The sequence below is a fragment of the Corvus hawaiiensis genome, chromosome 3, assembly GCF_020740725.1.
Source record: "Corvus hawaiiensis isolate bCorHaw1 chromosome 3, bCorHaw1.pri.cur, whole genome shotgun sequence".
In the NCBI taxonomy this organism is placed as follows: Eukaryota; Metazoa; Chordata; class Aves; order Passeriformes; family Corvidae; genus Corvus; species Corvus hawaiiensis.
Genome location: NC_063215.1, coordinates 64481004 through 64495135, shown reverse-complemented (window position 1 = coordinate 64495135; position 14132 = coordinate 64481004). Strand labels below are relative to the sequence as shown.

Genomic DNA, 14132 nt, shown 5'->3' with positions numbered 1-14132 from the left:
ATTGATTATGATTAACCTGCAATTATTTCAATTTCTATGTGATCCTATGATTTTTTTACCACTTGTGCTATTATTACAAAGAGTGATGAATGAGCTTCATGTAGTTCGCTCCAGCTTCAGTTCTGATAAGCATCCAAATATTTTGATACTCAAAACTTATCCAAAGTTTCCTAAGCTCTTGAGTCTGCAAAACTAGTCTGAACACTTAGAGAAGGGCTTTCCTCATGAGGTTTCCAGTTGTTCCACCAGTGGAACCTGATGGAAATACCATGAGGTCAGCTTTTCTTCCAGTAGTTCCAAATATTTAACATCTGGACAGAAAACGGAAGTGAGAAATTCTGCCCAGAAGTCATATTAAAGGAAAAGTTGGGTTCTAAAAATAGGTGAAGAATGACTGTTTTTTTAACTCCTCCAAACTGGCAATGCATGACTGAAAAAAAGATCAAGAATCCAGAATTAGAGATGAATCAAGTCAGTTGGCACCATAAAAACATGGCCTGCTCAGCTGAAACCTGTTGCTCCTTAAAATTTGGTTATTTGTGAAGTGACATCCGTAGAGCAAAATTTAAATTTGGCGCTGTTTTAGAATCTTTCAGGGATGAGTATTTATTCCAATCAAGTATTTATTCATTCATGAGAAGTTTGTACACAGATCTTGGCAGGAAAAGGTTTTCTTGGTCTTGTACAAAAATATCAGTGTGGTTCCTCTCAGTACCAACACTCTGTGAGGCACCCTAGCTATCAGTGTTACCTTCTCTAAACAGCTCTAATTTCAGGGTTAATCTGTTGAGATGGGGCAGTTTAGGTGGTGATGAGCTCAGTATTGAAATGACTTGTAGCCATGGAGGCACATTTTTAGACAAAAGAATTAGATAGGTAAATTATTTACCCTGTTGGTTGGTATCTATTATGTTCAAAGTGTACTTGGTGGAGATTAATTCTCTCTTGATGAAGCCCCTCTTTTCACTACTGAGCCTTTCCCCCTTGTGCTTTGTATCACACCACAAATGACTGATTCTCTCTGCATATCCTCTGATCCTACAAGCTCTTTTTTACCACGTTTATCTTCCTGTTTGAACACCAGACACCAGCTCAGATTCAGGCTGCTGCTTTTTCTTTACTGATAACAATATCATCCTACAGAGCTCTTTATAGTAAGAGTACATCACCATGTAAAGTGAGCACCACTCCCAAGTTCATTCATCTGAAGCTAGAAAAATGTTATGAGGTTCCTCTTTCCCTTTAGAGAAATGAAAGTTCAGGAAGCAGGGACCTCCAGCATCCTCCCACCCCCACAGATCAGAAATGTGTGCAAAATCACCAGTGGCAGCATGCCCCAGCAGGCTAAGGTTCAGGACCCCTGGAGTGCTTGAGCAACAGTAAGGAGTTGAAATGGGCTCAAAATACAAGACAGTGATCAAAGACATGAAATGTTTGTGAAAACCACCCAAATTAATTTGCTGCCTGATCTGTCTCTTGCTTTGTTTGAGGTCACAGACTTTACAGAATTTTATGGAGTGCAGTGTGTGCAGGCACTGTATATGCCATGCTCTCAGCACTTCATCAAAGACATCTCATCTGGCACAAAGCACAGAATTTTAGCTTGTGGTAACCTCCCTGACAGGAAATATTTCATAGCCTAAGTTTTAAGTACATAAAGGCACATAGAGAAAGTACCAAATGAGGTAAATGCATGAGTGTGTTAGCCCCTGAAATCCTGAACATGCATTGTAGAAATACATTAGAGTAACAATTCACTTCATGCTTGTTTTCAGGAGACAAAAACTTGAATTGAAGAATATGTAGGTCAGTGCAATCATTTATAGGCAGTTTCACCACTTACGAACTTCAGTCGATATGGTCCTTAAAATTCCTTTGTCTCCCAAGTTCTTGGAACTGGGTGGTTGGTTCTTGGAACATGCTGGCTTGGTACTTGGTTAAGCATAGAAATTGTGTGCCATTTCCCCCTATCTATTGGGTCAGCAGCCTCTAAAACATGCTTACTCACCCAGCAGCCAGCCATCCCTGCCCAGCACTTAGGTGAAACCACTACATTAAGGCCCACAGTGAAAACTGACTTGACACCTCTTCAGTATCTTACTAATGGGAACCAGGCCTGTCTGGATGGCACTTCAAATCTGAAGGGAAAACATCTCTCCAGGAAAAAAAAAAGAACTAAATAAAGAAAGAGCCGCTCCTGATGCCATTTGTGCTGCATTTACACCTGAAACAGAAAGGTAATGCCCTTACTCTCTCAGATAAGGGAAAATAAGGAAAGATAAGCTGCTTAGAGACCTTCTGAAAGTAGAAAAGCCAGGAGGTTTGGTCAGATTGTCCTCTGAACTGTGAAAAATGGGTTCAGCTGTGACCCAGGTAGGGGCAAACAAGGCTGATTGGTGCTGGGAAATATGGGAGCTGGTTAAGTAGTCTTTAGAAGGACAAAAGATTCTTGAAAAGGAAAAGCTTCAAGAGATTACTTTATGTACAAGCATAGTGGAACAGACCTATATGTCAAAAGTCTGAAATAATTCTTGGATTGATGTGAGTTTTTGAATCCTTTTATTGATGTGAACTGCTGTTCCCAACAATTCACATCAGTTCTGCTACTTCACCTTTTAGACCAATGCCCAAACTTCTATCCTCAAAACCAGCATTTGGGAGCTCACCTTTGAACTTTCAGACTCAGTTGTGGGTATATATTGTGTTTTCTTCAAGATATGAGAATCACCAGACAGAAAGCCAGGAATAGTTGTAGAATGCAAAGCAAATTTTTTTTCTTTTGGAGTTTTTGAGAATGCATATGATCTTGAATTTTCTTCTTGGGCTTATAGAAATGCGCTGTGTATTTTCAGCTTCCTTTTTATTGTTTCAGGTTAAGTGTTTTCTCTTTTACGCTGTTACAGGCAATAAAGTTTCAGTATTCGCACTTCTCTGAAAATAAACACAGATTTTCCTAAATGCAATTGATACAATATACAAGAGACTTTCAAAGCAAAAGTTTGTTGAGAAATCATGTGTCTCAAATATTAAAATGAAGTATCCAGATATAAGATATAGTATTTCGTATTATTATTTCATGAAACATCCTTTAACATTCTAATAAGATATTTAATGGAGTCAATGCAATGTTGCACAAAATATAAGGAAACCACCCTAGCAATAAGTTTACAGAAATACATGAACAAAGCCATAAAAATTGGGGTCTATAAACTCGTGCAAAATATTTAACTTATCATTTCAGAATAGTCATGAAACACTGCAATATTTGAAGAATATGCTACCCCTGTACCTAACAATATTCATACCCCCCTTGCTTGAGGTGTAATAAAAATAAATGTAAAGCAAGATTGTGACTACAGATGCAGTAAGGAAAGAATAAAAAGAGCTGCTTGACTTTCTGCGGGTGTCGCTCACTAGATGTCAATATAAAGAACCTTTCTGGTTATAGCACTGCTTCCCAGACTTCTGTAATTTTTTCCCTCTTAATCACATTGTGCAAAAGACAGCCTGCAATGTTAACCTGAGTTGAGTGTTGCAATGTAGTCTGCAGTTTCTCACGCTGAGATGGAGATCTTAAAATCACTGACTGATCTACTACAGAAACTCTCTCTTGCTAAGCAGCCGCCAGAAATGGAGCCCTCTCCAACTACCCACACCATGCCAAGTTGTTTCACTATTGATTAAAGGCAGATGTGGCACAGTGAGCTGCTGCCAGATAATGATCTGCATTTTCGCATCAGGGATTGGGTTCTCTTCACTGCTCTGCAGCTCTGAGACTGTCTTCAGAAACGTGCTACTTCATTGTCCAGAAAATCTGCACTGCACGTTATCCCCACTGGGCATCACAGGCATTTCTCCCTGGGCAGTGTTCAGTTTGGGATCCAGAAGCAGCAGTGCTCCTGCCGTGGAGGGGTAAGCAGATTGATGGTTGCAAAAGTGTACGACAGCAAACTCAGAACAGGAGAATTAACCAAGAAACGGCTGAACAAAAACATAATGGGAAAGATCCCATTATTTCTTTTTTTACTTTTTTTTTAGCTTGACTGACAGGTTCTGGAATTGCAGTCACCTCTAATGCCTTCCAAATAGGGAAGGAAGATGTAAGTTTCCAACACAACCAGCAGATAAACCCTACACATGTATCACAAATCTGGGCATGAATGGCAGATTGATTTGTTCCAGATGTTCTTGATTTACTGTGTATATCTCATACATGGTGGGTCCAATATGCCCAGGAGATCCTGAGCTCATGTACAACAAGTCCAGTGCATTCTAGAAGCACAGACTGTGCTGTGCATGTGAGGTAAAGGCAATAATCTGTGGGTGTACAATAAACCCAGAAGCAAGAATTTGTAGGATGGCTTTGCTCAAGCCTGCACCACTGGCCACGTGGATTTGGCTAACCCAACCCCAGCAGTTCTTGCGCCCATGTTAAGTGCCAGGAATTTACAATGAAAGCAAGCCTATAGCTTTATTGGTTTTAAGGACAGAGAATAAAAATTGACCAGAATAAGTGAATAGTAATGTTCAGTATAAAGTTCATGAAAAATTTAGTGATGTTTTCTTTATTTCTTAAAATAGGAACTGTTTGCTTTTAACTGCCATTGCATGCTGATAACTTCATTGAATGATTCACTGTGTCATGGCTTTTCTTCCCCCATCCTTCCTAATCCTGCCAGCTCAGATCCATGGAGTACTCTGAAAATTTTGGATTTCTCTGACAACCTTTTGTTTTTCCCTTTCTATCATTTCAATGCTTTCCCGCCTACCTGTAGTGCAGTCCCATGTCCTACAGATTTTAATTGAGCAAAGCAACTCAGGATCATTACCAAATGGTGCAAACTACCATCCTCCAAGAACTCCTACCCAGGAGTGAGGTGTGGGCCGGCACTTTGTGGGAGCAGCACACCACCTTGCACGCTTCAGAAAGTGGGTCATTGCTGCGTCACCTCCACCTACCCATCTTGTGTCCCTAATGTGTTCTGTGCTTCAAAGGAAACTTGACACACTTTACGTGCCTTGGAGTCTGTGCCAGCAGCTCTGGGACACAGTGGACAGTTTTCTTGAGTTGAGCAGGTGGGTTTACGTGCGCTTCCCTCTGCAGTGCGCAGTGTGGAGAGTGTGCAGGGTGTGCTTGTCCCCAGGGCCGTGCTGCCGCTGGGATGCTGCGAGGTGCTGCACACTCAGGGCGCTGTGACCGGCAAGGGCAGTGTCCCCAGTATGGAATCTTCTCAGAAGTGGCCCGTGTCCTTTGCGGGTGGCTTTGGGCCTGTGGCTGTCATGTCTCGAGGGGTGCCTGGGGACTGCACACCCCTGGCCTAGCCCCTAGCCAGTGAGCCGGGTCGCTGCACGGCCGTGTCAGCCTGGAAGGTGCCGTGTGTTGCCACCCGAGGAGCGCCTTTCCGGGGGTAGCCATCCCTCTCCCCAGAGCGGCGCGCCGGTCCCGTGGAGCAGCTCCTCGGAGGGTGCTTGGGGGCCCCGGTGGCGGCGGCTGCCGGGCCCGTCCTGCCCCCGGAGCGCGGTGGGCCGGGCCAGCCCGCGGGGCCGCGCCGGGGCCGCCACCTGACTGCGGGGCGCAGCAGGCGCGGGGAGCGGGCGGGGCGGCTCCTGCCCTCCGCGGGGGCGGCTTCCCTCCACGCCGAAGTTTCCCCGACTTGTGCAAAGAGAGAGGCAGGTCCCGCCGCGGCGCGGGGTGGGAGAAGCATCGCGGCGGAGGAGGAGCGGATCGGCGCGGGCGTGGAAGAGAGGTGGGCAAGGAGCGATGACCTTTGCGAGAAGCCGGCGAGGGAGCGGGGCAGAGGCAGAGCGAGCGGCAGCGCGGGAGGATGGTTGCTGAGACCCGGAGGAGAGCCGCCCCGTAATGTCACCATGTAAGTCTCTTCTCCGGGCTCCGGGGCGAGGGCTGCGGCTGCCGCCCGGGGCGCTGGGGGAGCGCGGATAACCCCGCGGGCTCCATCGCGGGGCGAGGAACCCCGGGCGGATCAGCAGGGCTTCCCCACCACCCACAGAAGGTGGTGAGTAATGTCAGGGCTGAGGCGTGCAGGTAGGTAGGGCTGAAGGAATGGGGAAACGGCGAAGTTTCAGACCGGGACCTCAGAGGGCAGGGCTCTGTCCCGTCCGGGCTCCGTGTCCGTCGGCGGCTGCCCTGCCGGCTCCCGGGCGGCCGGTGCCTTTCGCAGGGCACCCTACCTCCGTCCTTTGGACCGCTCTGGTGAATTTCCCCGTGCTTGCGGACAAGTAGCGAAACACTTGGCCCCGCTGGCCGCCTGCCCTGAGCGGCGGTGCCCCCGCATCCGCCCGGCCCCGGCCTCTCGGCTCGGGGCTGCGGCCGCTCACGTCGAGGAGCCCTGGCACCACAGGCAGCCTTCCAGGTGAGATGCCAGCACAAGTAGGGAAAAAGTAGGGACAGGGAGAGGAAGGGCAGGGCGGTCTTTAGAAAGCATTCCCAGCCGCACCGCGACTCTCCGCAGCGCACGGAGCGGGGGTAGCGCGGGGCTCCGCCACCCTCGGGGGGCGAGGGGCGGCCGGGTCGGAGGCTCCCCCTCCTGCCCAACTCCACCGGCCCCGGGCGGGACAGTGCCCTGGCCTCCGGGTGCCTTCCCCGGAATATTTCTCCTTTACTGACTGTCCCTCGCCGAAGATAAGGCGGCGTGCTGAGGTTTGGGGTTACGCGTTCCGCCGGTGCCTTCGCAGCCAGGAGCGAGGACCTGTGGGTGCACCCGAGGGAATCAGTACAAATGAAAAAGGGCAGGGGGTTCGCACACCGCGTCGTGAAGTTAAGGCAGAAATTAGGAGTTCCTAAAGACTTCGTGTTGCGGTGCTACCGGGTTGGAAACAGCCAGATTTATTGCCTGCAACTGGGAAAAGTTCCTTTTGAAAGGAAAGCCAAGGGACTTAGATGGATCTGATAGGGCTGATACTGTTTAAATTAAAAGGCAGTGTCTTTTTTTTTTTTTTTTTCATCTCTCTTGATGATCATGAGGGTGTTTTCAAAGTTGGCTGTAAGAATAATTAGGAACAAGTAGTGCTTAACAAAATGAAAGTTTTAAGGGGCATTGTGTAATTAATCTTTCAAGACATTAATGTACTACAGTTTAAAGTAATGATTTCAAAGTTAAATTAACCTCTATTAATCTTGGGGAACTAAACTGTGAGTTGCAATCATCTTTCACTTGCAGTTCCACTTGAGAGTGATTAAGCTTAAAATATTTTTTGTTTACAATCTATGTGAGAAAAAAAATTGTGAAATTGACGTTATCTTTCCTTTAATTTTAAAGTGTCAGCAACATTTTTCCTTAATAGCTTTAGACATGTCAAAGACCAAAGAGAGTCCTGTCAGTGTGCCTCAGGCAGAATTCACATCCTACTCCAGGGAATTTTTGACGAAGTTTTGAACACAAAAGATGGTGTATTTAAATTTATATTGCATGTTTTGGGATGGTACAGTATACAAATGAAATGCTCCAGCATTATTCACATTTTGTGTATGTTGTCCTGCAGACCTGTGTATTCCGTACAAGGCAATGCTCTTTTGCCTGCTAGCTGGCTGCTGGCATGTGGAGTAAAAGATTTAGTAGTTGGATGTAGCAAAACTCCCAGTAATTCCATCTTGAACTGTGTCAAATTACTATCCATTTATGGTTTAGATAATTTACATGTCTATTTTGCTCTTCTGGAATGAATTGTGAATAAGCTCATTGTCTCCCTATGTTATAGGGAATGAAAGTAGCGCTGGACTGAACTGAAATGGTAGCTAGAGTGCATAGCTGGTCATGTCACACAGTGTCTACACTGGGAAATGCAAGTCCATAGAAAAATTAGCACTTCAGACTTCAGAAAAATCAGACTTCACAGAAGGCCAAAACCCACAAAAACCCTCAAAAGGTTGAGAGGGATTGCTGTTTTGAGACTATATCTATCTGTAGTAGATGTGCACTTACTATAGGTGTCCTAATAATTCCCAGATATATTGGGTAAAATGTTTTGGTTCTGTGACAATCTGGAGTGATTTCTTCAGAGCTGCTAGTGTGTTACCAGCTGGGGACAGAACATGGCTTTTTCATTTAAATTGATACAAAATAGAGAAGAAAACTCACTATGAACAGTGTTCAGCAATTTTTGTGTAACCAAAGACTGAAGTAATCTATATCTCTTCTGAGATCTTTGTTATGGACAAATGTCCATCCCTTTGCTTACCTAAACTGATGGTGTGTTTTAGTATATTGCTGTTCTGATATCCATTCCCTGCGCTGTTAAAGAATATTAAATGACAGAACAGACGTTTATAATACTATTTAAAATAACACAAGACCAAAGGAGTCTCTTGGGCCATCAAGTCAGTGCTGTCAGGGGACCATATCATCCCTTGATAAGATATAAACAATCACAGAACTGTTTCCTAATTTTTCTATAGAATTATTCATATGCTGTTTGGATTCACTTCTAGATGTTGATTAACACTTGTAATCAAGAAAAAGAACCTTAAAATAAATACAGTGGCTATTAAGAGGTGAATAATATCTGCAATTAGTGATTTTTTTAAAGCCTGGGAAGTATTTATCAGTTGTTACAACACATTATCGTAATTGTCTGAAATGTCAAATTATAAAAATATCAGGGATGGATTTTCTTGTGGAAGAAGCCTTTTTGTTGGAAGTGTGTTATCTGCCTTTCATCCCTGACAACTTCTCGTGTGGACAGGAGTGTTATGCATCACAGTGTAAGGCTGTGAGAAGTCAGTTTTCTGAATTTTGACTTTTTGTCTCTGCAAGATCCTAAAAACATATAAATAACTGTTTTCCTCACTAATTTATAGCACTCAGCTAGCAGTTATGCTTTGTAAAATAGTTCTTCAATGATTGTCTCCAAAAGAAACAGATCTGACTCATGGTGCCCATATTAGTGGAGTTTTTTGGTAGCATGCTCTTCTGTGTTCATTCTTGTCTGAGTTTGATAAACCTTTTTCTTGTCAACTGAGATGAAGTGGTGTAAAGAGAATTGTTTTGTCTTCAATGACACAGAATGTAAGTGGAGTAGATGGTTTGCTATTTTTTTGTATATTTGTTTTATTTATTTTGGTGGAGAATTGTGTATTTTTTAATAGCAATTATGTAATTATCTAGCTTTTTACGCTGGGGAAAAATCTTTATAGCTACTCCTTTCTGCCTTATTGCTTGAACTTACTGATGCTGTTCTCTGTTGTTGATTATGTTCTTGAAATCTTTCTTGACCAGCATTTTTTACATGGGTGAGGATGAGGAAACAGAATGTAAACTATCACCCTGGAGTACCATGGAGTACTGGCTTGTAAGCATTATCGCAATGCAAGTAAATAGTAACAATAGAAATTGGCCAAATTAAATACTTCTTTCAGACTAATGTAGAATTTCAGGTTCTTTTAAAAAGGCACTAGAGGCAGGGTGATTGGGTGCATTCACACCAGACCTAAGCAGCAGATTGCCATGTTATTTTTCCTTGAGTATCTCAAACATGGTGTCTTAGATTCTCCAGTTATTAAATGAGCAAAAACTTTGCCAGAGCTCACAGAGATATCAAAAGTGACGATACAGGCAATTTATCTGTTTGATGAAAATCAATACAGATTTATTATGAATTAATAAATAATTGTTTGTTTCCTAGTCTGATAACTGTAACTGTGCTTGTTCAAAACAAACCAACAACAGAAAACAGTAATGCTACCACTTCTACAGGTTTGCATTGGTAGATTAAGCAGCAGGATGGCATGCAGGTTGTAGTACCTGCAAATTCTTTCTTCTGTAGGAACAGGAAAATTCATTTGTTCCTCTGGTATGTCAAGCTGTTAGCCCCAACATTTCCATTTCCCCACTCTGCGAGTATATATGCATGCCATATGTGCTCGTGTGTGCGTGTAACTGTTTTCATGCCTTCAAAGGACTTCTGTTCAAATTCAGTTTTCTAAATTAATCTTAAATGCATTGTGGATTTATGAATTATATACATTGAAAAGTAATAGTTCCAAAACCTCAGCTTTCTGTTGTCTGAGATTTTAATAGGGATTTTTGGATCACTAAGTTGAAGGACAATAATTCTATTGTTTGATAATCCAGTTATTTTGTATGTCTGGCTTAATCAAAGAGATTCTTGTACTTCAGAGCCCCATGTTTTCTGTGCTTGTCTTCAACACTTGTTAAGTTTGACTTTACAATAACTCAGAAAAAATAAATCTGCTTCAGATGCCTAATTAGATATAACTACCCACAAAGAACTGAACTTCTTTTGTAATCAGATACCTATGCTGTGTAGCACTGCACTCAAGGGAAGCCTAACTGATTGTAGCAGTCTGCTGAAGTGCCATTTACCTGGGCCCGTTGGTGTCTAGCCCACAGAATTGCTTTGATGAATTACTGTTTTTAAAGCTGAAACATTAGTTGTTCCTTTACAATGGTTTATCTTCCTGCATTGGTTTCCACTTTGGGGAAAAAAAGAAGCTTACACTGAAAAAGGTTTTATATTTGCCCCCAGCTTTTGCTGGTGGGTTCACGCCAATGTCTGTGGAGCAGAAGGAAGAGTTTTCTCCTAATCTACCTCAGTATAGGTAGATGATATCTTACTGAAAAAAAGCCAGTTACCATCACCAAACAGGAGAGGAAGGAGTCGGTCAAAAAAATGCATGTTGTGTTTCATTACTTGTTACTTCTTTTTGCTTGCTGCTAACTTGTTGAATAGAATGAGACATGAAGGTATTGCAACACCATTCATTTAGGATGCATGGTTAAAGGTCTGAATAAATTTATTAAGAGTTTTGCTTCCTGTTCTGCCCACAATGGAGGAAACATTTTGGTTTAGCTGTTTAATATCCTCTAGGCTTTAAGGGGAAGAAAACTTTAACTTCATGCTATAACTGATAGAGACTTTCCTATAACTGCATTTATTTTATTAAATAATCAGGATGTCCCTGATTTCTCTGGCAGCACAGATAAGCTCCTCCATTTTGGCATGGAAAGTTTCAGGATTTTCATAAAAATTGTCAGCAGAAAATGTCATAGCTGTCAAAAAATTAGAGGTGAAAAATGGAAAGCCTTGTTAAGGGCAGAGGCAAATTGTCATCCACCATCTTTATCTATTTAATAACAAATATGTATATATTATATATAATTTAATAGAATAAATGTGTTTATATGTGTAAAACTTCCTATTCCAGAAAAACCCCTACAAATTAACTCTTTCAGACTGTGCTTCTTGTTTCTTTTACTGAAATTCCACCCTCATCTAACTGCTTAGAAACCCAATGCTGACCAGTCTTCCACTTTGCTGTCTGCTAAGAACCAGACAGTATAATTTCTGACCCTTTTTAGCAGACTTTTGTCTCCATTTAAGCAATACTAGGGCCATCCATAATTTTCAAGCGCTACTTTATGTACTGCTAGTTAATAGTTTGACTAACAACAGTATCTTCCTCATTTTCTTGTCTTGTTGTAAAACTCCCTGAATTCTTGCTTGCTTTTCTTTTTCCCCCAGGATGTCTCATGTCAGTGAAATGTGGTGCTATCACTGGAAATGGAAGCTGCAGCACTGTCTCTGCTTGTTTACCACTTATATTATATGCATGCAGCAAGCAGGTAAGTCAGCAATTTATCTTCTTGCATAAATAAATGATCTAGGACCCAAAGTTATAATGACCGAGGATTATGCTTACACATGACTGAATTCTGTACAATATAACACTTTGATGAAAGTGATGCTTTATAATTACTATTTATGATTTTATAGTTTGGGTCCTGTGTTCAGCTACTGCTGAATTTTCTTTTTGCCGGTTTTTACAATTTTGCTGTTATTAGTTATTGCTATTTTTTTCCTTTGGATTTCTTCTTTGAGTTCTTTCATTTTCTTCTTTCTTTGCATTTACCTTGTTAATGCCTGCCTCTCTTGAATTTCTTCTGGTTGTTGAAATTCTGTGAGTATTCATGTAGTTCTTCCATTTTCCACAGTACTGTTTGTGCGTGCAGATTGTGTATTCAATAACCCTTCACTGTAGTTCAAAGTTGTAAAATACCTGGAGTGTGTTTATTATTTTTAAACGCTTTTTATGACTCAAATAATAGAAACATTCCTCAGCAAAGTATATGCAAGTAAGATAACTGTACACTGTAAAGAACCATCAGTTTAAACGGACGTCATCTTGATCTGTGGTGACACTTCAGCACAGCGCAATGTAATATTCTGACTGTTTTCTTTAAACATATGAATGAGAGATTTCATTCACTAAATATCTTGTCCTAACCACTAGAGTGCAAAGTATTTTAGGAGATCCAGCTGCTTTGCTGGAAAAAAATTGTCTGGCGTTTATTCTGGAGCATATGAAAATTTTGGAGCAGCTTGTGGTGCTCAGCTAATTCTGTATCAGATGGGTAGTTTTGCTTTGACAGTCTTGCCATTGGAAAAAGGATTGTTTATATATAGAAAGGGCTTCTAGCTTCTCTGGTAATGTTTTTATTTTTAAAAAAAAGTGCTTTTGTTAATTTTTAAAACCTACACTTTTTTTTTTTTAAGGACAAAATAATGTTGTTGCTGTGCAGTAGCACTTTCCATATTCATGTCACTTTAATAGGTGTTTTCCATTTCCATTAAACTGTACCCAGAAATGCATTTAGGGTGGCTCCATTGACTGATGGATTCTGTGTCCCCATGTTCCTGGTCCAAACTTGATCTTGAGCCATGCAGCTGCCATTCTTAGCACAAAGTAAATCAGCAAAACCTTCTCTCATTTACATCTGCTGTGTGCTGTTACCTGGTGACTAGAACATTAGGACGCCAAAATTATTATCCTTTGCTAATTCCTCTTCATAACAGATAACTGATAGTTGAAAGTGTGGGTCTCACGGCAACCTAAGCCCTGTGAGCCAGAAGGTCTCAGCCTTCTGTGAGGACAGAGAAAGCCAACCACAAACTCACCCGTGCATTCAGCTAATTGCAGCACACCATGGCTAGCTGTGCTGGTGCTGAACAAGTAGGGTCAAATTCCAAGATGCCAAACTCCAAGACACACTTCTATGAAATCATATATGCCCCTAGCTGACCTCTTCAGCAATGAAATGATTTGTACCATTGGATTGGCAAAAGCAGCTGAAGTGTTCCAGTCTCAAGTGCATCCCTGTGGGGGCTTTTCCTTTCTTGCCTCTGCAGGAATAGATTTGAAATCTTCAAAACTTTTAATAAATGGAAAAGGTATTTCCCTGTCTGCATGAATGATAAGTAGATAAATAAGGTACACTGGAAATGCCCAGGTTCAACAGACAGATGTTTGCTGTTCAGCAATGAAAGAGATGATAGGTAGTCTGCTGTTATTACTCGACTGAAATAAAAATGAGATATTTACCTTTACAGGAGCCTGTCATTTGGCAGCACTTGCATGTAGACCCTCAAGGTTCATATTTCTTTTTATGTTGAAGTAAAAGCATAGGTTCTGCTTCAAAATAGAGTCTTTCCATCTGCTTTTTGTAATAAAACAAGACAAACAAAGTGGGAAACACTGCTGTTCCTGCATTTTTTATTTCATGTTCTTAAAAGGTATTGGTCACTTTGGCTGTGGATTCATATGGTATTCATAATCTCTCTGGCAGCTTAAGCTTTACTGAATTTACAGTAGAAATGTCATAAAAGCCTGACATTCATCCAGGTTCTCGAGTGAGCTGTAAGCTTAGAAAGCTATTGGTGCTTATTAAGCTTTGCCCAGAGGAGGTTACATACAAGCGAGGGATTAAGATCATCAGGTCCAGGTTTTATGGATTATTTAAGGGGCTATTCATAAGGATAAATATGTCAGTCATGCTGTGACATGGAAAAATGCAAAAGTAATAATTTTATAGTTTAGTTTGAGGAAAACTACAGTACTGGGCCTGCTTTTGGAAACAAAGCTTAGGAGAGGGATTACATAGCAGAAAATTTAGGACAGGAGAGGGATGGTCTGTGGAAAGAATGTTTAACCACAAATTGGTAAGTAGGGTACTGACAAGCAGGTGCACCAGTGGAGTGGAATCCAAAAATATAGGTCTGATACCTCAAAGGAATCAGTGGATGGATTGCGACACTTGAAAAATAAAGACAGAAAGAAATTATTAACAGGGGAAAAATTGATAAAAATATAACATGTC

General features: G+C 41.8%; 1 protein-coding gene across 5 annotated transcripts in view; it reads left to right on the top strand.

Moving 5' to 3' along the window:
- The first annotated feature begins 5591 nt into the window (after positions 1 to 5591).
- The window catches only part of ADGRG6 (adhesion G protein-coupled receptor G6), a 111068-nt gene continuing 102527 nt past the window's right edge, over positions 5592 to 14132 (top strand). For 2 of the 5 annotated variants that reach the window (XM_048297751.1, XM_048297755.1), the window contains exons 1-2: positions 5606 to 5870; positions 11500 to 11600. In XM_048297751.1, coding sequence (XP_048153708.1) covers positions 5869 to 5870; positions 11500 to 11600 — 103 coding nt within the window. In that variant the 5' untranslated portion in view covers positions 5606 to 5868. Of the gene's footprint in view, positions 5871 to 6348; positions 6372 to 11499; positions 11601 to 14132 lie in introns of those variants that run through there. The other 3 variants (XM_048297753.1, XM_048297754.1, XM_048297752.1) reach the window with 3 other exon arrangements.